Genomic DNA, 25,263 nt, shown 5'->3' on the forward strand with positions numbered 1-25,263 from the left:
TTTGAATAAAACCAGCTGAATCCCTTGTAGAAAGAAAAATCAGTCATCAAACTTTCAGCACTTCTTTAATATTCTTTCACGGCTATTTTTCCTTTTCTTTCTTTTTTTTTTTTTTGCAGGAGAAGATAAATGATTATATTAAATGTGCGTGGTGCCACCCTCCGGTAATACTGCATTAGTTGTAAGATGGTATAAATTAGATAATTAGGAAATTGAAGCAAACCAGTGTTCATGTGAAATGGCAAAAAGGGGAACACATTAGAGTGGGTAATGGTAGCTGCAGCAAATGCTCATTAGTGCTACACATAATCCCTTATTGTCCCAGTTAAAACTCCCACAAATACACACTCATGTACGCAGGAGTCAGCAGTCAAATGTCAGTCATTTCTATTATATAGAAGCATGGAGAAAGGCAGCTGCACTTGCTATCATGACAGACAGCTCAGGAAATAGCTAGCAGTCCTGGACACACACGCACAGACGCACACTGTTGGCTGCAGTCTTGTCAATATACAACAGCTGGGCACAGCTTAAATCAGAAACACAAGTGTGAAAGCATGCAGCTACAATAGTCTGTGTGAGTATTTCTGCAGAACCCCAGCAACAGTGTCTAATGAACCTGCTGGTTACACATTTTGTGATGTTGTATGTACATTTTTACAGAGCTTGTTTATTTGTTTTTATTTTTTTAAATGCCTTATACGATGGAAACGTTCTTTTTTTCTCATAGTCCATTGCATTAAACATCTAAAGTTTTGACACTGGAAATTTTAATACGTATTTTTTGGGGGCTTTTTTGGACTTACATTAGTCAGCTCAGGGAAAATATAGACTACATATGGATTTACTACATAGCTGCTAGTTTCAGGTCATCTTATTATAATATACAAAATCTGACTGTGTTTGTTTCGTTGTCTGCCAACTCCTCTTGCACAATCAGGAGCTGAGCAGCCAAACTTGGTACACAAGTACATCGTAGACTCCTGATGCTTCTTATTGATATCATATATTATGCCATCATCATGTTGACTAGAAACCTCCTAACAAACGGCTAAAATTACTTGTTTTTAGCTGTTCTTTACTCACAATACCTTATAACAGCATCATATCTCAGGCCCATGCTACACTATCAAATAAAACATGAACTTCCTTTTACAGTTAGGAAGGAGGATAAACATGTGCAATGTGCTTACAGTGTGACTCGATTTCACAGTCAGATCCAGCCCTCGCTTGTCTTGTCTTGTACCAAAATGGCAACAGTGAAAAAGCTCAGCTTGAGCCTTCGCAGCAGGATTTCATTAACCAGCAGGTGATGTCACAGTGGCCATGTCCATCTTTTATATACAGTGGGACCGTTTTCCCTAGCTCATACTGCGTTGCATTCTTTGTAACTGCATGGCCACATAGCATCCCACCAATATGAGGACGAACTAATTGAAGTTGTAGATTGAAAGCAGATAACACCACTGTGTAGCATTGTTAGATTTGCAGCAAGGGGTGTATTTATAGGACGATATTCCCCCGTCTGCAGTGTGCAATTAATAATGCCAAAAGTCCCATAATGTAAAAATCAGTATAAGTGTAGACTTATAATAGCCTAAAAGATGGGAGAGAAATCAAGGGGAACAACATGCAGGAAAGGGCCTGCGGCAGACACAGACCTGCGACTCTGCAGTAGGCTTTCCTCAACGGTTCCTCAACTCAAACACTGCGCTATAGCAGTGCCTCAGCTATGTCATTTGTTTTAACAATAGTAAATTATGGATGCATATTTATGCACCTTTTCTCACAAGGTGTCTTTCCAGCCCTTTATTTGTATTGTAAGCACAACAGTTTCTCATAACACACTAGAACAGCGCAAAAATCATTTTGCCACTGTGAGTGAACAGCATGTTTTTAATCATACTAAAGCTTTTCTTCCAATAAAAACATTCACACCTACTATTTCTCTTAAAACCTGCATGGGATAACTCTCCAGAAAACGATTTTCACCTGCTACTTTTCTAATCTTGCGCCATTGTTGGCATTTCAAGGCTATTCAGCGAAGCTACATTACTATTACAGCTACAGACTACACAATACTTTCCGAAAATTGGGGAGCCAAGACAGTTTGAACTAAAGAAGCCTTCAAAAAACATATTCTAAATCAAATTTGTTGCAAGACACTGGTCTGTCTGCTAGCTACTGCTATGTCTGAGTGATTACATAAACAAAGCGTTCACCTTTTTTTGAATACTTGGATTGAAGCACCCTTTCATGGTGGTGCGATTGATTCTAACTGGCAGCATTTGCTTTTCATCAGAACGTCAATCGTCTTTCTCATTCCTTTTCTTTCTACTACTCTTCTTTTTTTGTCATCAATATAAAAAAGTTCAAGTAAGTCATGTCATATTTTATGTGTCAACTTAATGCTGTGTCTGTTTTCCTTAACTTAAAGTATTTAAAGTATTTGTGGTCAAACTACACAGGAAACTGTCAATGTGGTAATAATTACTAAGAAGAAGATGAGCATAACAAAAGAAAGAAATAAGTAAACAAAGGGAAACGTAGGACAGGAGAAGCTTGGGAGAAAGTAGCAAGAGGACAAAATAGAGCAATAAAAGCAGACAGCTGTTAGGGAAGGAACTGATGGGAAAAAGACACATACTGAAGACATTGCACTGTGTGTTGGTTAGCGTTAATCAGGGTGGGCAAGAGCCTCGCGGGCTGCGCTTGATGGGAATTGACATGCAATCAGCTGAAATAATGATTGGGATCTGACACAGGACTGTGGAACTGGGTAGGAGGTGTGTGTGTGTGTGTGTGTGTGTTTGTGTGTGTGTGGTGAAAGAGAGGAGACTGAACACCAGCCAGGACGAGGCAGCATCCACAAAAACTGTCTTATTCGACTTGTTGTACTCGTTTTATATTCACTGTAGAATCACCGCTCACATTTCAACATCACAGACAATAATTGTTCATGAACCAAAGGTCAAAACTAAAGTGCCCCATCGACATTCCTGTGTTCTAGAAACAAACGTGTATTTCATAAAAACAGCACAATTATTTGAATTATTGAGTGATTTATAATATATTCAGAATCATTTTTTTTCTTTTAAAATGTTATCCTATTTCCACAAATATTTTGGCTTGACAGCAAGTTTGTTACACTTAATTGTATAGCATCCAAAATGTTAGAAATCAAAAACCTATAAACAAATGATTAAAGAGAATATTCATACGAATAATATAAATGTACAAATAATAGGTATCTACTCATTGTTAGACAAGATGTGAAGCATTAATATGCAGATAAAGCAGCAGCTCATGCAGGCTACCGCACAGGGAGACAGGATAGAAACAGATGCGGCGTGCTGAGCAGTTTATACACATTCGTTACACATTTGTGCACAAAAAAATGCAAACACATCTCACTGATACCCCGCCTTCAATCATAAGCAAATATGTTACACACATCATACACAAACGTACATGCACATTGGAATGCCCACAATTTCCCCACCAATCAGACATCAAACAGCAGTCTGAGGGTTCCCAGCCAGAGCTTTTGATCTGCTTAAATGGGTGTCATTCCAGTACACATTTCTCCAATCTCCTTCTATCAGCAAACAGCCATTTGTCCCCATCACTGATTATCCATCTTATCTGGAGGCCATCAGCTTGGCTGATTAGGACATTCCCAGAATTCCAGTTCTTCTTGGCTGGTGGAATTTCTGCATTTCTTCTGGTTAAAATGAGGTATCTTACAGCTCCCATTTCACCATAATTCTTTAATTTCATATTTTATCTGTCAGTCTCTTCACCACACCACCATTTAGCACCTACACACAGTCATGGGAAAAACAAAGTTTTCCTAGTATTCTATGCAGTCCTCTGAAAAAAGGAAGTGTACACTTAGTGTTCCCATAGGAATTAAGAGGGTAAGTTGAAACCAAGTGCTGCTAATCAAATGCACTTGATTAGCAATTGTGACCACTTCTTTGAAAGCACAAGTTTTGGCAGCGCGCTAGTGTGGTGAGTTCAGGTGTTTTATCCCAATGCCACGGATTTCCCAGTAAAAGTGTCTTTTTTTGTCATTTTATATTCTAAATAATGTTTCACACTGAAGTTGGACTTTTGTATTAAATGCAGTGACGCTTCCAAAAACATCTGTAGGAGTTTCCAAACAAATAGAGCGCATTACTTTGTGGGGCCTTGAAATGATTTCTAACCACAAAAAGGAGGGCCCTGCAGAAAATGTTTGGGAGCCACTGCCTTAACATGTGCGTCTGCATGTACACATGCTTTCCACACTCTTCCGCTGCAGTACTGGAGCAAGTTTCAAGCCAACTTGTAAAAATGTCGTATTTTACCTCGTAGTGCCTCTTGCAGTGACCCTGTACAAATCAGAGTCCCGCAGTCAGCACAACCTGCCAGCCTGTATTTTACTAGCAACACAGATATATGGAGCCCAAAGACAGTCAAGTATGCACAGGAAACCAAGGTTTTTACACTTCATCCCTCTTATCTAATACTCATGTCACTAATGGTAGGCAGTATTTCATTCCCTCCCCCTCATTAGTTCTTCCATTTCACTTTCTCTGTGAGAGGTATAAGATAGCTCTCTTGTGTAATAGATAAAAGTTAAAATGTTAGGACTCATTTCACTGGTTTTATTTCTTTTGATTTCCATAGACTTTCCATTTTAACTGCAAAAAAAAAAAAAAACAAAGAAAGGAAATACATAACGTCACACGTTATAAATTACCCATGCACATTAAAAGACTTAAATGCTTCTTTTTTTTAGAGATCCCAAAGGAAAAATGGGAAGAACCCAGTACTGCAGCCAAGAATGATCCAATAGATACACCAGACACTGTTGACTGACGCAATTTCTTTCAAAAATAGCTTAAAAATCTTTACTTGGCAAGTTGCTATTCCATTGTTAATACAGGGAGTGCAGAATTATTAGGCAAATGAGTATTTTGTCCACATCATCCTCTTCATGCATGTTGTCTTACTCCAAGCTGTATAGGCTCGAAAGCCTACTACCAATTAAGCATATTAGGTGATGTGCATCTCTGTAATGAGAAGGGGTGTGGTCTAATGACATCAACACCCTATATCAGGTGTGCATAATTATTAGGCAACGTCCTTTCCTTTGGCAAAATGGGTCAAAAGAAGGACTTGACAGGCTCAGAAAAGTCAAAAATAGTGAGATATCTTGCAGAGGGATGCAGCAGTCTCAAAATTGCAAAGCTTCTGCAGCGTGATCATCGAACAATCAAGCGTTTCATTCAAAATAGTCAACAGGGTCGCAAGAAGCGTGTGGAAAAACCAAGGCGCAAAATAACTGCCCATGAACTGAGAAAAGTCAAGTGTGCAGCTACCAAGATGCCACTTGCCACCAGTTTGGCCATATTTCAGAGCTGCAACATCACTGGAGTGCCCAAAAGCACAAGGTGTGCAATACTCAGAGACATGGCCAAGGTAAGAAAGGCTGAAAGACGACCACCACTGAACAAGACACACAAGCTGAAACGTCAAGACTGGGCCAAGAAATATCTCAAGACTGATTTTTCTAAGGTTTTATGGACTGATGAAATGAGAGTGAGTCTTGATGGGCCAGATGGATGGGCCCGTGGCTGGATTGGTAAAGGGCAGAGAGCTCCAGTCCGACTCAGATGCCAGCAAGGTGGAGGTGGAGTACTGGTTTGGGCTGGTATCATCAAAGATGAGCTTGTGGGGCCTTTTCGGGTTGAGGATGGAGTCAAGCTCAACTCCCAGTCCTACTGCCAGTTTCTGGAAGACACCTTCTTCAAGCAGTGGTACAGGAAGAAGTCTGCATCCTTCAAGAAAAACATGATTTTCATGCAGGACAATGCTCCATCACACGCGTCCAAGTACTCCACAGCGTGGCTGGCAAGAAAGGGTATAAAAGAAGTAAAACTAATGACATGGCCACCTTGTTCACCTGATCTGAACCCCATTGAGAACCTGTGGTCCATCATCAAATGTGAGATTTACAAGGAGGGAAAACAGTACACCTCTCTGAACAGTGTCTGGGAGGCTGTGGTTGCTGCTGCACGCAATGTTGATGGTGAACAGATCAAAACACTGACAGAATCCATGGATGGCAGGCGGTTGAGTGTCCTTGCAAAGAAAGGTGGCTATATTGTTCGCTGATTTGTTTTTGTTTTGTTTTTGAATGTCAGAAATGTATATTTGTGAATGTGGAGATGTTATATTGGTGTCACTGGTAAAAATAAATAATTGAAATGGGTATATATTTGTTTTTTGTTAAGTTGCCTAATAATTATGCACAGTAATAGTCACCTGCACACACAGATATTGCTGTTTGATTCTCTGTTGATTGACTTTTCCATTAACCAGTAAGTAAATGGTGTATTACTAATAAGCAGATCTGCACATCTTTATTCATTTTTAGCTGTTGTCATTAGTATTTAGTTGTTCATTTTTAATGGGGAATGGCACATTTCGGCACATTTATGGCTTTGCATAAATGTGCCGTGTGTAGGCACAGAAATATTGCAAATTAAAGAGTATAGTTTTATATAGCGTTAAAAGATTTGTATGTTGTTACCAGTAAAACAGTAGCATTTATGAAATGAATCATAAAAATGAATCTGGGACAAAAACGGGATCACTGCGTGCAAAACTTTCTCAACTTTACTGCAGTAGTGGAAAGTGTTGATTTGTTTTAATCCAAAAGTGGTGACCTATAAAAGTTGGCTCTATTTATCAAGATGTAAAAAAATGACAAGTTTAAATACAGTATGATATGATACTAGATTTAACGTAACACCCCATGTGTTTTCTTCGCTGAATATGGGGACAAAAGTAGTAAAACTAGTCCCAAATGGTTTGTTTGAAAAGGAGAGAGAGAGAGAAGACAATAACAGGAGGTATAGCTGATTGTTTTTTTTAACTTGCCTGTAGGCTGGCTACGTCCCATTTCAACCAGACTGGAAATAGGGGAAATAGCCTTCTGCCTTTTGTTTTTGGCTTTTGTTCCTTTGTAGTCTCACTTGCTCGCTCACATGTTCCTTTTTGACTCACTCCTTCTTTAAAACGCCCTTTTTATCTTCTCTTTTATACCCATGTCTCAATAATACTTATCACTTTAAGTCATCTGTAAAACACACAGATTTCCACATTGGCATAATAAAATATTAATGCCTGTATTCATATTGAAAGGTTTGCTGACGTTGTCGGGTATTATTTGTGCTTGAAACATTCACATACATTTTTGTGAAATGAGAAATTTATGTTGAGCATTTTTATTTCTGTTCATCAAAATAATACATTTTGAAGTTTCTCCAGTAAAACTAAAGCCTTATGTACAAATGGCTTATGTTTAACTATAAACCTGGGCCTCCAGTACAAAAGGAAACAAGTGTGAAAATGCAAATTGGACCAGGTCTATATCTGCTCTCGCCCTTCCACCACTTACCTTGACTTGAATCTCGGCAAGACTGTGTGACACAACGACAAGATGGATTACTATTACTATTATTGTAATGTGGCCATGTATCACAATGATAATATTACCGTGTTATGTCAAATCTGTTTGTTTGCCCACAAACTCCCACAAAAACAGGAGTTGAGACACTGAAATTGGCACTGAAAGATTGGTCCCTGAAGATTCTTACCTATATCAGATATCACAACTTAATCATGTTGCCTAGCAACCACCTACCAATGGGTTAAAATGACCAATTTGTATCATTTATTCACATATAATACCTTATAAAACATCTAATTTTTATTTCATGATGTTTTAGCAAATGTTGCACATTTCTGACATCTCCAAATTGTGAGATTTACAGCATCAGTATTACACTATTACACTGACACATTAGCTTGCAACATAAATTTTATTGTATTTAGAGAATACACCAAAAGTTTAACGTTGTCTACATTATGAACATACTTGCAGCCATGTGATTTCAAGTCATGCAAAATTAGTCCAGGATACAAAATCAGACATTTTTTCCAGCATCTCAATTTATGCATTTTTGTCAGGTGTAAGTTATAGACATATGTAACTAAACCACAGCACATGTAAACAGTGCTAATCAGTGCAGTGGAATGCTTATTTTTTAGAGAATCCATGGTTTACATGGTTCCTTAATCTCAGATTTATCTATCTATTTATATAAACAACATCTAACACCACTTTTTTAACTTTTCTCATTGTGGTTCCATTTATGAATTTGCCAGCAGCACAATCAGATCAACCACTACTGTACCATGGGCAGGTACTTGTTTGTTATTTAAGGTGTTGCAATCAAAATAGTGACACATAACATGAGCCTTAAGCTTGAGCAAGTTATGAAACAGCTAATAATCTGTTGGTAAAGTTTAATAAATCTTGCACTAGAAGTTAGAATAAAATAGAAGGCCTTTATTTACCATCGTTCTATAGATTTAATGTATAAAACCCCGACTTTCTGAATCTGCTTTTGAGAGTGTTGAGAGAATTGATACACTACAATGCTCAGCCATGGCACTGACTACTTATCATCATCATGATATCTGTTCTAGCATGTGAAATAAAAGGTGTAGTCATATTAATGAGGATGAAAATGTAATTATCATAGGAGGTGGTTCATAAGAAACCGTGCAATGGTGCAGTATCTACCCATCATTTTGCTCTGTTTTTATTTTGGCTCAAGAATTTGTGTGGTGCCACTAAGAATTTCTAATCAAAAAAAGAGTAAAAAACCCAGGAATTGAATTTTACTGGCATTAACTGGAGCACATCGCTAGTGAATCACAAGCAGCAGCAAAAGTAGTCATGCAAAATCTCAGAAATTTGAGATATCGCAGTAAACTGTTCAACTCATCAGTAGAAACGACAGGAAAGATGAAGACATTTAGTAGCAAAATGTTCTTTATCTGTTATGATTCTTTTTGTTTAGCCTCCTCATAACGAACCTTACGCTTATATAAATGTGTGACAGCAGACATCTTTTTAGGTGTTTTCACAAAGGCACATCATCATTCTTGAGCTTTTACATCAACCTTCACAGACACTGAAGACAAAAAAAGTCAACAGAAACCCATACTCAAAACGCCTAATGTTCAAAACCTGCAGCCTAGACAGCAGAACAGATGGAGCTGTGTGGGCTGATACATGTGTTTGACACACTGGATATGTGCTTGGACCGAGTGTAAAAATGATAGCAAATATGCATGCATAAGCACACTCACTCAACTCAAAAAGCTATAAGCAGCGTGTACATAAAGTACAAACTCTCACACTTGTACTGACATAAGTTGCGCTGAGTCAGCTTCTCCAGTTCGGTTTTCACTATGTCTGTGCTAAGGGAACCAGTCGGCCATCTGTTGACCTAATGAGCTGACTCCACCAAAGCAATTCAACAGCCCAGATTTACTTCTCTAATAATTCCCTTATTCACCGTTCCAAAGTTCCAGAGCAGCAGTGCTTTTGCAAACAATTTTTGGCATGTTTCATGCTTCGATTTTATTTGTTCTGTGTTCTTTTTAATTTGCTCATCATGCAAGTAAACTGTTCAATTATCAGTCAGTCATCTGAGCTGCTAATTTCTAAGCCTTTAAAACCAAACATAGACTCATCTTCTTCATAAAGAGGTTTTGTGATATACTACAAGAAATACAGTATTTTGAAGGTGAATACAGATTTAAGACGTAGTTTTCAGTTAACATATGCACTGATGAAAATGTATCTCATGCTCGAGGACCTTAGGTATTAAGCCCCTGAGTTGAACTGAGCCTTGCCAGAGGCTCAAACTTTCTCACTTAGTATCCTGACACATTATATAAATAAAATTCTCCAGAAAGTACCTTAAAAGTATAAATATTTCAGACTCTAACTTGGCTTTAACATGGCTACACTTCTGTACTTTATACACATTTGTTTACTTTACTGTTATAGCTTTGCACTGCTACAGTATTAAAAAAAACACTTTTAAATGGATTAAGACTGATGGAGAAAAATATACTATTAGATTTTCATTCAGTGCGTTTTTCTTCACATTTCCACATAAGCCTGTTCTACGGACAGGGCAAGACTCAACCCACTCAAACAGGGCATTCTGCCTACTAAATCAAAGGTAAAAAAATAAATAAATAAATATGAAAAGGCAACAGAAAAATCACAAGAATGATTGCAAATGTCTGATTGGGTGAGCAGCTTACTGCCACCTCCAGAGTTTCCCACTGCAGAGAGAGATGTGGCACAGAGATGCAATAAAAACAAACATAGAAACAAAAGAAGCACATACACAAAAGCATGATCTACTTCAGTTAACTCAAGCAACTTTTTTGATCTGTGTCTAAATTTCACTGTATTTCCATTTTACCTGTTGTAGCTGTTTTTGTGCTGATTAGCACAAACTGATATGGGTAACTGTTGATTCCTGCAGTGACTTCTATTCTAAAGCCTGTGGGTACTATTTTTAATTTAGTTCAGATGGCTTGTCTATTACGCTTATTTTCATCAGGACTCGTATTTTTAAAAATAGACGAGAACATCTGAACAGGGACCAAAGTTGTCTGCTCTGACCTCCTGTCTTTGTCTCATCCAGGTTGCCTAGGGTTTATTTTAGCTGCACCCTCAATCATAGCAAGCTAGACTCAGCCCTGTTTTTCGCTACACAATATCCTGTGATTATAAATACGTAAAATTCAACAAGGCCAGTCTAGCATTAATCTGCTAGCCTCAAAAAACAAGAGCTTAGCTACAAGGCTAAATAATTTTTCCTCCTGTAGAGAGTGAAATAAATAAAGTGACGGAAGGAACCTCTCAATAGGTGACACTCATCAAGTTGCTCTTTTTACAGTAGACACCTGATGGATTCGAATGTGAAGGAATTCTATTGAATATTGATAAAAATGTTGCCTCATAGTAAAACTTAATGATCTAAAATGCACTTGAGATGATTCTTTGCTGTTACTGCCTATTGTGTAAGTACAAATGCAACAAAAAAGTGTTTTACAATGCTAAAGAGAAATAAAATGAACTCAGTCAAACTAAACTTTTAGTCATAAAATTTAAATTGCAGTCCTGTCTAAAAAACAAAGGAAGTAAATGTGCTGTTGAAATGAGTTACATAAAATGCCAAGATTCAAAACTGCAAGACAAAAAGCCAGACTTAATTCCTGACAAACCATATTGTGGTCTTGGCTTAACTGAGCTCATTTAAGCTGCACAGGCCCTGTACTTGATCAATCATAGTCCTCTTTGGGCTCAGCTAGCTGGGTGTGAGTAATGAGCCTTCATGCACATGCTGCACATAATCAAGTGGCATTAAAGAAAGCTACCCACTGAGCCCGGTGGATTTCCAAATACACAAAGGTGTGATATTTTCTGTCATAACGTGCATAATGCAGCTGGCTAAGCCAAGTGTCCGTCTTTAGAACACAGCAAGAAAGAGGAAAGTGTATCTACTCAATCTATACAGCCAGCAAAGATATTATTGTAAAATAGCTAATTCAGAGTCTTTATCTACACAGCAACTGTAGATTTGTGCTTCTAATTTCCTTGCCTCAGAGGTTTGGATAAGCCTGTGTTTATGTGCTCTCTGATTTCTGAGAAATCAAATGATAAAAAGCTTTTGATTCGAAGTCCAAGGGAAATCAAACACAGAAGCTGAACCCCTTCCCTTTCCCACTCTGTCAGTGTAGGGACATCACTCTTGTTTATGAGGCTGTGTGTTCAAGAGAAACAAATAGTTTAAAATAAATAAATATATATATATATGATTTTCAATGCAGGATACAGTTTTGTCACATAAACTTGTCTACCGTTCTCTCCTTTTTGAACTCTCCTTTGGTCTCTGGTTCACTGTCTGCCTCTGACATCTGCTTCACAGCATTGTGAACGGGAGTTTTGGAGTGGTTTAAATGCTGAAATGGGTGCTGATAGGAATCTCGTGTATTGTGTGTGTGTGTCTGTGTGTGTGTGTGTGTGTGTGTGTTTAAGCCAGTATTTTTTATGAACCCCGTTAGCTGTTGGCTTTCTTCAACAATGTGTCAGTCTGTGTCTAGTTAACGAAAACACACATACGCACGCACGCACTGAAAGCTTTCCGAGTATTCTCGCACCAGTCACCCATCTTCAGTGCATCCCACATCATGGAAAATTGGCTTCTGTCCGGCTCTTTCTTGCTCTCTGCGCCCGTCTCTGAAGTCTTTCTGTCTGTCTCTCTTTGCTGCAGTAACATGGCTTCTAGATGTGGCGATGTGGCACGTTAATCCACTGGTAAACCGGTGAAGAGGGATGCTCAGACATACCAAATTTAGATGTCGCAGATCTGAACTGTGCAGTTACCTTTAATTCCTTTTTGCACAAAAAGTTTGGATTGATGTCGTGAATTTGTTGAGACATCTCTAAATCTGTTTCTAAACTTGTGCGCTAAGTCAAATCAATACAGAAAGCAAAAACTAAATAACACCTCTACCCGCACGGCTTTGCCAATTCTCTTTCCATAAACAATCATTTTATGCTAATAATAGCTTCCTTCTGTTGTATGAGATTGGTGCAGCTCTCCATGTCAAAAGAAATAATATGAATATGATATGATTATTATATAAAAGTCTTATATTAGAAGTATTTCTGTCAAATAAAAAATGAGGTGATAAAAAAAACTGCATATGTGTATAGATGGATGTGTGTGTGTAATATAAAATCTCCTCAGTCAAAGCATCTGCTGTGCCCACTGTGGGAGGTTTATCAAATTTTCTCTGTGAACTGGCACATGCTGAGCAGTTTATCTCGATTGCCTCGTAGGTCTTTATGTCACTGACGTTACTGGCATTAAATGACGCACGCAGATGCAGCTGGAGTGTGTCGTCCCCACAGACTGTATATAAAGATGGACGACGCATCACGATGCAGCCTCCCACTGTACAGAAGTAAAGCCAAAATATCCCGGAAATTAGCAGGGCATTCTTGGACTAGTGGTGTTATTTGCAACCGGAGTCCGTGCTCTTTAGTTCTGTATATAAAGTCTATCATTGTTTGGAGGCTGTTCAGTTCAGCAACATTTAAAGAAGACAAAACAGATCACTGAGAAGTCTTCTAGGGTTTATTTCCTACATATTATTTGAGTCATATTAGAACATGTGACCCTTAAATCTATCAGCTCAGGATTAAAAGTTACATACTTTGTAGATCGATTGAATTGAATATTACATTTCAAGCTTGGTTCATGCCCTTGTATTAGTATGGATAGGCCTTTCTTATACTTCCTGACATGAGATGGTATGTTCCATCCACCTATATATTTGACTTCTGAGATTTAAAGATTGACTATTACATCTTCTTGCGTTTTTCTTTTAGTGGAGAAAGGCTTGATGGAGAAAGCCTTGCAACTCTTTCACAGGCTTGTAGAGCCGTGCAGCGCCATGTCCTTGGCCCGGCTGTGTTTGGTCAGGTAGTTGCTTAGAAATAAAACCGTATGTTTTATCACTGCCATCATCAGGTAAGATACTGCACTCGACTGGATAAACACAGGGATTAACTAATAGACTGCTGGCAAAGAATCACCCTGGCTCCGTCTTTCTTTCTGACTATGCCTCCTTCTTTCCCTCATCTTGCTTTTTCATCTCTTTCTGTCATCTCTTTTGGCTCTTTATCTACCGGTGTGTGTGTGTGTGTGTGTGTGTGTGTGTGTGATATCATTCAGTGACACCTGAGAGGTCCACAGTAGGTCCAGGGAGAAAGTAAAAGATTGGGCAGACAAAAAGACTGAAAAGAAAGAGTTGCTCCCCTTACCTTGATCTCTATCTCCCTGTCTTATTTCATTTCAGATGTACTGATTAACCAGGACATTCTTATTTGGATATATAGTATTTATAGCTTGAGCTGTGTCTTCACATTACAGCCACAACTAGCCCTGCTGCTTTCATCCAGGAGAACCTGCTGAACTAACTCCTATATTGTTCAATCATTTTGATTTGTGGGAGTCAGTATTTCCCCTTTAATCCACCACCGAGTTCTCTGCTGCTCTTTTGTTTCTTGTTTCTGTTTCTTTTGTTTTGTTAACTTGACACATTATGAGGAACATCATGTACTTCTCCAAAGTGAGTAGTCTCGTCAGCTCTCTCAGTTTGTCTTTTTCTCTCCATTTCAATCTTTCCCCCTCTGGTTCCACTCCCTTGATTGAAAGGGTATGCATGGCTGGCACAAAAAGAAAGAAGGAAATAGATAATGATACCAGACAGCATTGTGTGGAAAACCTTGACCTCTCACGTACCCAATCTGTCTCTCTCTCTCACACACACTCACAGACACAGAAACACACCACGCTTTCTCCATCCATGCTCAGATTCTTATTTAATTATAAAAACATCATGCATGCTCTCTTACTTGGCTGCTCCCCACACTTGTTTAAACCAACCGTATCATGTTAGTATGTGCATACTGCAAGCTTTTACATCTCACAAACATATCTGTGCTTCACACACAGATGCACACATCTTACCATAAGCTGCTTGATGACTTTAAACCTTCTTCCACTTTCCATGTCCAGTCAGAGACAAATTATTATCCACAGAAAAGAGAAAAGTCAAGTGGTCCTCTCTCCAGTGTCAAGACTATATCTGCTTTGTTCGTATCAGTTTATAACTTTTTGCACTGATGATATCAGAAATTTAGTTTACTTTACACATGAATCTGAAAGTGGGAAAGTAATTTCCCACAAATAAATCAGTTGAAATCCTTCTAGTTACCTGTAAAGTTGGAGGTACATATTTGGAAGAAATAACAAATTGCGTAGCTTTAAATTTTGCTATACACACATTTTCAAGAAGGAACAACTTTTAAAAGTCATCAAATTGGAAACTGCTGTGCAGCTACTGTTTGTTTCCTGTTGTAGCCTACTTACCTTGTTTCTATTTTAAGATCTCATGTTTGTAACGAAACCGCCCTGGGAGTCCAGGCTGCAAATCTCCAGGGAACTGATTACTCACATACTCACCTCACTCTCCTGGCTTTTTTGGCATTATTGTCAGCTTGTCAGCTTGTGGAGGAGTGTTAAAGGTGTGTGTGTGTGTGTGTGTGTACAGTAGTGCAGTTCCTCAGATTGTTCATCAGCAGTAAATAAGTCTGTGTCATATGCACCAAGGGGGGCAAACTGTCAAACCTGCAGTCCTCTACTGAGAGTGTCAAGCACCAACTTAACCACATGTTGGTCTGACAATGTGATGCAGAAGTTGGCCAGCATGCAGTGGAGCAACCTAATAAACAAAGTTAGCTAACATTTAACAAACTGGGACATCCACCACAAATGTTCTGAAGAGGAACACTGTGAAATTGAATGGACTCTAAACATTTGGTGCTAATGTCAGTAAACAGCAACGTTTTTAGCAACAACAACTATATGAACCATATATGAGACGACACACAAATCGTCTGTTAGGTTAATATTGATATTAATTAATATTGCTTTTGTGCCTGAGTTGGATATTGAGCTATGAGGTGATGGAAAACTTGTACTTATGCAAATATCTATCATCACGTCTAATTCTTTAGTTTAAACTGAGCCAGTAACATTAAAGTCTTCATACTAAACACAGAGGCATACTGTTCAATCTTTACAAGAAATGCCATACGATGGAGCATTTTGCAAATGCTAAAAATATGTCTTTCCAAACACTTACATGAAGATGACTTCAAGCAAGGACAAGTTTCAGCATTGCTAGTCAACTGCCAACATCTATTAAATTCTCAAAGTCAGGATCACGAGTTTTTTAATTTAATTATATAATTTGAGACAAGTAGCTGCTTTAAAACCACTGGATCTGTTTTTCACAATGTGTTGTTAAACATTTGGAGATAAAGTATTTGAATTTCAGGAGCAGGACCACACCTCCAAACACGCTCCTTCCAGTTCTCATCTATATATGTTCCCCCAATTCTACAAGCTGTTCGTTCTCGTTTACGTGCCCCACCCTCCCTGCCCTTTTTAATTCTTTAACTTCTTCACTTCTATTTAATACATGAGGATCGGCCCGGGAGCCACTGCCAGTCAGCTTCAAGGCTTTCCCCAAACATCAGCTCACTTCATGTCCAAGCCTTTATCTTTATCTTAACCTTTATCTACCAATTGCTGTCAAACATAAAATAAGGACGTGGGCCCAGCAAGTGAAACATCTGTTTTATAAGTTATTCGCAATAGTATCAGCATTTTCTCAATAGCCTTAACGAAAACTAAATATATATTTAATAGAGAGCCTTGCTTGAGATACTTGTACTGAATACATACTTGTTACTGCACACTCAGCTTTCTCAGAATGAGCTACACAGATCTCAGCACTTCTACTTTATTTGTGCAGCTATTTTTAAAAAGTGGCAAATTCACCAAGGAACTGTTATCAACTATATCTCTCATCAGTTCTTCCTTGTTCATCATGTCTGCCTGCATCCACTGAATAATTTCATCATCAACCGATGTCCGACAAGAGATGCAACAGATGGAAGACACACACTGTTCCTGGATGCTTAAAGCAATGTTGATACTATGCTGATTTCAGATGAGTGATGTAAAATTATGCCACTTTTAAACACAGAAAGCCGAGAGTTCATTAGACTTTTTTCATTATTCATAATCACACGGTTGACTCAGAAACCCGCAGTCATGCCTTCTTCTCATCAGCATGTCTAAACAATAATCATCTGATGACGGAAATTACAGATCCAGTACCTGTCCACCAAATGGTAAAGAGCTGTCTGATGTGATGGGTGATCTTTGCATCTCCTCTCCTCAAAAATGAAAACTGCTGCCATTGTAAATATAGCGTGGAGCGTTCATCGAGAATGCCTCTGCTTGTGTTGTTATAAACATCAAAGAATAATAACGTGTGTTTCCAAAGTTATTCATATAGTCCCCGATTGTAAATTGCAGGAGCTATTCACTCTGATTTTGCCAAAGGCTGTAATCAAGGTCTCTCATTGCTCTATTTTCACACAGTACACTAAACCGTCACTCATTTTATTTATTCACTAAAAACCTGGTACTGAAATGTGATTAGAAAGAAAATATACTTGAAACATGAGGATGAAAAATAAAAACATCTTGAAAATATGCAATTGTCTAATACAAAATAGCCTTAGAAATTACATTTGGACACTGAAATTTAGCCAGGCTTCACTTTATTAAGTCAAGAAATTTTGGAGAAAAATTCTTTAACCAATTTCAAATCACATCACAGTATAATTTGTACATGTCATTGCTTCTAAAATTCCATGCTCTTACAAAGAGTACCAATGCAAACACGCAATTAATGTGCTAGTGATGCATTTTTATGTTTCTAAAACGTAGTGTGTGGAATAAGGCCTACATATACACCACTGCATGCAGACTTTAGGTGTCTCTGAAAAACTTTTGTAAGTCAATTTTTAGAGTGGCGTGTTTAGTGAAGCTATCTGTGTTTCCAAAAGGTGTCCGATTGGCTGAAAGGTCAGCTAGATCGCAAGACAAAGAAGAGCACTACTGCTTACCTCTGAAGTTACAAGCCAACTTCTGCGATATTACCTTCTAAAATGTTCTGAAACCAGTGCACATGATTCAGAAACTCTTTTGTCTTCATATTCATAATTTCCTGCTGAAATTCAGGACTCACCAGCCTAAATAAATAAATAATTTAAAGAAACAAGCATTCATAGCATTCTAGCAATGAAAAAACATGTTGTGCTGCAACATTAGAGGGAGAATTCTTTAAATAGCCACACTTGAAGGATGTGTTACAAGCTAGGATATATTTTGCTCCATAAAGTAAACATAAATGAGACAGGAGAGGAGTGGTAGAAGTACACATACATAAATGCATCCATCCAATCATTTAAGGGAAGTTGATCTTGTCTCTTCCATAAACAAGAGATCTGGAACATCCCACACTGCTTTTACAGAAAGTGTTTTTGTAGTCTTCAGGAGTACTTCTCCAGGCGTCTTGACGGACAGTCCAAATCTCTTCTTTGAATCTTTGCTGCATCTTGTGCTGTCATCATGATCCCTCACTGCTCTTGGCAGTTCATGACTGTTAGTGCTCCACTGTGTGTTCTTCCATCGTTATGCTGTTACTGCACTGCCATTATGTTTGGGATCATTGATGATGCTGTTGCCAAGCAGATATTTTCTAAATAGTGTTACATGGTGGATCAAAATGTTGACGATCCTTTACTGCATTCATAAAAACATAATTTTGTTTACACTGTTGTAGCCAGCTCTACTGATCTCCTCCAGGCATATTTATTTGAACCAAAAGTTCACATTTGGGTTCATCATTCTATAAGACATGTAGTTACTCATTTTCAGTCAAGTTTTAATGTAATTGTGGCGTCTTGACAGCCACTGTTATGACCCCTGGTTGGACGGAGGGAGTAACGGGACAGCCACAATAATTTTGAGTCCTTGTGAAAGTGAAGAAAATTATTCAAGATTGTACAAAATGTGGAAAGAGACCATTAGGTTGTGTCTAACAGAAAAGAACCTACATGTGAAAATTACCTAGTCCTCTGTCTCCCACCACAAACCTTTTACAAACAAAAGAATTGCTCAAGAGCAGCACCCCAGGTGTGCCAAATAGTCATCAGCAAGGAGAGAGTGAGAGTCTAACCACAGGTAGGTTTCCTTTATGGGAGAGTCCTCAGTCCTGATTGGTCCTGATACAATGACATAACCTGCCATCTAGTTTCTTAAATGGAATCGGACTGAGTTAGGAATGACCATGATCCTAACAGGAAAAGCACATTTTTTCAAAGATAAGCTGACTGATTGAAGCCAGTCAGCACATCATTTTTAGTGGTCAAATTAGTGGGTTGGCAAACAAAGCCAAACACATTGCCTGGGAGTGTGTTGTCACTGCAGTGAACGAGGTGGAGCAGAGAGATAGAAATGATCCACCGCAAGCTTGGACACTTCCCAAACTGCTAACGCCTAACAAAAATCATTAGGAAAGTCATGTTAAAACCTGACCTGTTTCAGACCAGGTCTAAAGGATTACCTATGTCTGTTTTTTTACTTTTCTTAACAAGTTATCCTGACGATCTGTGGTTACACACACAGACACACCAACAACACACAAACTTCTCTATCACAACTGGTTGCTGTTTTTAAATGTGCTCTTCATGCTGTCTGTCTGCATGACAGTAAAGAGCTATTAGACAAGGAGCCAGTATCAGATACAGATGTGTGCTGGAAGTTTGAACCATCAGTCCTCTGCTGCTGTGAAGCATGCAGCCAGGTACACACATGAGCATTCACCTCACTTTTCATATTCCTTGTGGATCTGGCTGGAAAATAAATCCTGACATCAATTATACAAGGAAGCCAGAAGAGAGAAAATAAAATGCGTCCAGAGAAACAGAAGGCTGAAGGAAGGAGAGATTACAGTTGGAGGATGGGAGGTGAGGAGGGAAACAGTGTGGGAGGGACCAGTAAACAATTTGGTATATTAAAGAGACAAGTAAGAGCGAGGGTCCCAAAAATGAGAAAGGGAATAAGACTGGAAAAGAAACCTTTAAAAAATCTGTGGGAATGAGACCATAAACACATAAATATCAGAAAGACAGATGGCATCTTGGAAAAAAACAAAAACAGTTCAGAGTTACTCTGAAGAACGGTAGGCTGGGACTGCTAGTCGGTGCATATGTTGCCTGGAAGCTGCCTTGTGAATTTTAATTTGTATTTGCTCATTAACCAAGTTGCCATATGACTTACAAGAGACTGAGTGGTTTCCTTGCAGGCACCAGTGATGTAGTTTGAGTCTATATTGTCATTTGAAACAACGCATTAGAGCAAATTGGAGCTTTTACTCTGAGTACGTTAGAGTTATTCCAGATCCATACCCCACAGTTCCACTCTGATTATGACTCAAGCTTTACAGTAACGATCAGAAATCAAATTACAAGGATGTGCAGAAAGTTGGTGTGGCAGGGGAGGATGCTAGGGATAGAGTGAGATGGACGCAGATGATACGCCGTGGCGACCCCTAAAGGGAGCAGCCAAAAGAAGAAGAAGAAGAAAAAGAAGAAATTACAAAATACTTTTTTTCACGACTGGATTCAGTTTTGGATTGACATACAGATTGTGGGATATCAGCTCTGACATACAGATTTTCCAGTGACCCCCCTTTATATTGATATTTTAGCTTTTTATTTGTTTCTGTGTGGGTTTTTTCCTGTGAAATATAAATACTAAGCTCAGTGTCTATATAATCTCTATGAACCAGCGAGCTCTAGATGCTCAGTTTCACAAAATTTTTGTATTCTTGGCTCTGCATGATACAAGTGAGAGTAGATATATCTAAGATAGATCACTAACTAAGATAACTAAGATCAATGACTAAGATAAGATCACAACGGAATAGAATTAGAACAGAATAGAATTCAACTTTATTGTCATTGCACACGTCACAAGTACAAGGCAACGAAATGCAGTTTACATCCATCCAGAAAGTGCTTTGAAATGAACTGAAGGGCCATTGTAGACCAGATAAGGATCATTGAAGAAGGAAGAAACAGCTCATTTCAAACAGGAAATCACGCCAACCTGCTCTAGTAGAGTAATAAATATATTAAGCTGGAAATTAATATAATGGCTCCCCTTTAAAGGATAACCCTAGGATAACTAGTCAACAACAGAATTGTATTTACAATCTTTTGAGGCCTTATTGTTACTGTGATAACCATTTATTTGCCTTCCCTCCATTCACTAAATTACAGTGCTGTAATAAAATAAAAGATGCTGAAGCTGTAAACATTGCTTCGTCAGAAACTAATAAGGCTCTTAACAGTTTAAATCCAGATTGTAGCCTGGTGGGGGGGAAATAATCACTTCCAGAGAATCCCTGAGCTAACGAGTCTAAACCTTTACGAAGATCTAAATCACCTTTATTACACATATATGTTTTGTATTAATATGTGTGTGTGTGTGTGTGTGTGTGTGTGTGTGTGTGTGTGTGTGTGTGCGTGTGTGTATGTGTGTGTGCGTGTGTGTGTGTGTGTGTTTGTTTTGTCTTCAAAGGTTTATCCTGGTATTCGGATGTCTAGTTCTCTCTGTGTTTTCCACCATCCCTGCTCACCAGGAGTTCTCCTCGCACTGCCTGCTCATCCTGGTAGGACACACAAGAAAACAACCACACACAAATGCACCTGCACTGACACATACATGCACAGACACACACACTCATACAAATAGTTGGAGTCAATAGGTGGGTATACATTATATGATTTTATGATAAAGTCATGCAGTAAAATAACTGTGTGTGTGTGTGTGTGTGTGTCTAAATCAGTTTGTTAAATCAGCCAGTTTAACAGTGTGTACCTTGGACGTGCTTGAGCAGAAAACAAATCTGTCAGCTAAGATAGTGATGAAAAAATAAAAGATATTGCAAAAATAACACAAAACAGTTTTACTTTTTGCACAGCAGAGATATTCATGAAGTGCTCATGGTGAAGCTCACTGTGGATGACTGACAGATCACACAGTGTACCATTATACACAGTATAACCAATATTATATAACTACTTTTTGTTAGTGGAGCTGTAGTGGCATACAGTATTTTTTCTTCCTATTATTTGGATTTGGTCCGATTTTTTAAAGGAACAGTTATTTCCAGTTATGAGACTTGCACGAGAAAAGTGAAAGGAAAGCAGATAGCTAAGGTTAGCATACATTTGAAAAGCAGACTTTCTAAATCCTTGTAAAGCTCACTGATTAACATGGGGTATCCTGTTGGCTTACTCTGTTATACTGAGTAATTACTTTATAACACTTTTATGTAAGCACAGTGACCTTCTGGAGTTTTGTCACTTTTTTAACCTTTATTGGTTCATCTCTTTAGATTTTAGCTAAAAGCTGGCTATGACTTTATGTTTCATATGTCAAAGTTCTTAACAGCAAGATACTCTAGAGGGTGGGCCATTTATATGGATACACCGTAATAACATGGGAATGGTTGGTGATATTAAAGTCCTGTTTGTAGCACATTAGTATATGTGAGGGGGCAAACTCCCCAAGATGGGTGGTGACCATGGTGGCCATTTAGAAGTCAGCCATCTTGGATACAACTTTTGTTTTTCCAATAGGAAGAGGGCCATGTGACACATCAAACTTATTGGTAATGTCACAAGAAAAACAATGGTGTGCTTGGTTTCAACGTAACTTTATTCTTTCATGAGTTATTTACAAGTTTCTGACCACTTATAAAATGTGTTCAATGTGCTGCCCATTGTGTTGGATTGTCAATGCAACCCTCTTCTCCCGCTCTTCACACACTGATTGCAACACCGCAGGAGAAATGCCAGCACAGGCATCCAGTATCCGTAGTTTCAGGTGCTGCACATCTCGTATCTTCACACCATAGACAATTGCCTTCAGATGAACCCAAAGATAAAAGTCAAAGGGGGTCAGATCGGGAGACCTTGGGGGCCATTTAACTGGCCCACGACGACCAATCCACTTTCCAGGAAACTGTTCATCTAGGAATGCTCGGACCTGGCACCCATAATGTGGTGGTGCACCATCTTGCTGGAAAAACTCAGGGAACGTGCCAGCTTCAGTGCATAAAGAGGGAAACACATCATCATGTAGCAATTTCAAATATCCAGTGGCCTTGAGGTTTCCATTGATGAAGAATGGACCCACTATCGTTGTACCCCATATACCACACCAAACCATCACTTTTGTTGGTCCAACAGTCTTGGAGGGATCCATCCAATGTGGGTTAGTGTCAGACCAATAGCGGTGGTTTTGTTTGTTAACTTCACCATTCACATAAAAGTTTGCCTCATCACTGAACAAAATCTTCTGCGTGAACTGAGGGTCCTGTTCCAATTTTTGTTTTGCTCATTCTGCAAATTCTGTGCGCCGATCTGGGTCATCCTCGTTGAGATGCTGCAGTAGCTGGAGTTTGTAAGGGTGCCATTTGTGAGTAGCTAATATCCGTCAAAGGGATGTTCGACTAATGCCACTCTCCAGTGATATGTGGCGAGTGCTACGCTGTGGGCTCTTGCTGAATGAAGCTAGGACAGCCACTGATGTTTCTTCATTAGTGACAGTTGTTTTCTTGCGTCCAGTTTCACGAAACTTAGCAAGCAGTTTGCTAACTGTAGCATGGGAGATGGGTGGTCTCGTAGGGTGTCTTGCATTGAAATCTGCTGCAATTACCCAGTTACTGCATTCACCAGATATCAACACGATTTCGATCCGCTCCTCACGTGTTAACCTCTTCGACATGTCAATGGCTGTGAACAAAGAGAAACTTGTAAATAACTCATGAAAGAATAAAATTACATTGAAACCAAGCACACCGTTGTTTTTCTTGTGACATTACCAATAAGTTTGATGAGTCACATGGCCCTCTTCTTATTGAATTGAAGTTGTATGCAAGATGGCCGACTTCTAAATGGCCACCATGGTCACCACCCATCTTGAGGAGTTTGCCCCTTCACATATACTAATGTGCCACAAACAGGACTTTAATATCACCAACCATTCCCATGTTATTACGGTGTATCCATATAAATGGCCCACCCTGTATGTTGAAAAAGTGTTTGGCCACACCTCTTAATCTTTGAATTCAATTGTTTACAGTCCCAAAGGTGATTAGAATCACACACCTAGCAATGCAGTCTGCCTTTACAAAAATTTGTGAAAGAATGGATCTTTTAAAAGAGCTCAGTATTAGAGCATGGTACTGTAATAAGATATTAATAATCAGATCAATAATAATCAGTTTGTGAAGGTTCCTCCCTCCTAGATATTCCACGATCAAATGAAATGGTATAATTGCAAAGTTAAAGCCTTGATGGAACCAGAGCAACTCGGCCATGAAGTTACAGAGCAGGGTCACCAAGTCCCAATGCTCTGAAGACTCATTAACTGGAAATTTCAAAACCTCTGGCATTTACAGCAACACAAAAAATGCACTAGGAGCATCATATCATGGGTTTCCATGGCTGAGCATCTCCTGTAGCATTAATGTGGACATGGACCAGTACATTGGCCACATTCTCCAAAGTAAAGTTTATATTTTCAAAGAATTGTTATAATTGTGGCTAATTATCAGCATGAAAACAAGTATTTTGAAAACAAATATTCTGGCAGGCTTTAGTCCAGGTGTTAGTTGGTTATCTGGAAAAACAAAACAAAAAACGAAGCACTGTAGACTTTAAACAGGCTTTCCCTGTTATGATGAGTCAAAGTATCTGCATTAAAATTGTCTTTCTTATCACAGACATCTTTACTACCAAAGCAAGAAAAGCACAAGTTTAGCCATTAACCGTGTTAATGGCCTTGTACCACTGTATTATCACTGTAAGTCTGACTAGTGAATCAGTCTGCATTATGGAAAAAAAAACAAACAAACAAGGACCTTGCTCACCTTAATGGTAAACAGTCATTAACAATGTTGTTAACTGCACCTTTTCTTTTCCTGTCAGGAACATCAAATTGTTTCATGTAGTGACTTTAAATTACCCTCATTAAAATGCATAAATATACAGTGATTATAGTGCAAGTGATGATTTTTATTTGTATTGTTTTTTTTACAGATTTACCTTTTTTGACTTTTTGAAAAAAGCTATTGAAAGAATAACTTTTTAAGTCTATCTTTATGATGCTACGAGGTTCAAGCGTGAACTATTGTGTGTGCGTCCTGCGAGAGCTTGTGATGATTGTGGTGTTTGACTATTTTTATGATGCTACAAGGTTCAAGTGTGTGAATTATTGTGTATGCATCCTGCAGGAGTTTGTGATGATTGTAGTGTTTGGCCTGGAGTACATCATCCGGATATGGAGTGCTGGCTGCTGTTGCCGCTATCGAGGCTGGCAGGGACGTCTCCGCTTTGCCAGAAAACCGTTTTGTGTCATAGGTAAGTCTGTGTGAAGATGTTGCTATGTAACTGTACAATTTATGAATGCAGCCATTCACAACTCCAAACAGTTTAATTATGTTTGTATAGTGTTCTTTTAATATCTTCCCTGTGATGTTACCTATAGTTTCTTATATAAACAGGTTCATAAGTAGGAAGTTATACTATTGTTGCAACAATGTTGATAAAACTTGTCTTCCCTTAGTTACTACAGGTACAGTTACCACTGTCACAGCTATGGGTAGAACATAAAAACACACATTTTTAAAAGACTGCAGTTCTCAGTTCTTATTTTCGTGTTCAAGCAAGGAAGACGTCAATATTCTCGGGAAATTCAGTGAGACAAAATACATATGATATCTTAAAGCTGTAGATACAATGACAAACAAAGACTTATG

At 38.6% G+C, this 25,263-nt stretch overlaps 1 protein-coding gene across 3 annotated transcripts in view; it reads left to right on the forward strand.

Moving 5' to 3' along the window:
* kcnq5a (potassium voltage-gated channel, KQT-like subfamily, member 5a) overlaps positions 1 to 25,263 on the forward strand; it is a 113,448-nt gene that overhangs the window by 57,528 nt on the left and 30,657 nt on the right. For all 3 annotated transcript variants that reach the window (XM_040000031.1, XM_040000029.1, XM_040000030.1), the window contains exons 2-3: positions 21,015 to 21,105; positions 24,739 to 24,865. In XM_040000031.1, coding sequence (XP_039855965.1) covers positions 21,015 to 21,105; positions 24,739 to 24,865 — 218 coding nt within the window. The remainder of the gene's footprint in view (positions 1 to 21,014; positions 21,106 to 24,738; positions 24,866 to 25,263) is intronic.

The sequence above is a fragment of the Simochromis diagramma genome, unplaced genomic scaffold (assembly GCF_900408965.1).
Source record: "Simochromis diagramma unplaced genomic scaffold, fSimDia1.1 OVJJ01000596.1, whole genome shotgun sequence".
NCBI lineage: Eukaryota > Metazoa > Chordata > Actinopteri > Cichliformes > Cichlidae > Simochromis > Simochromis diagramma.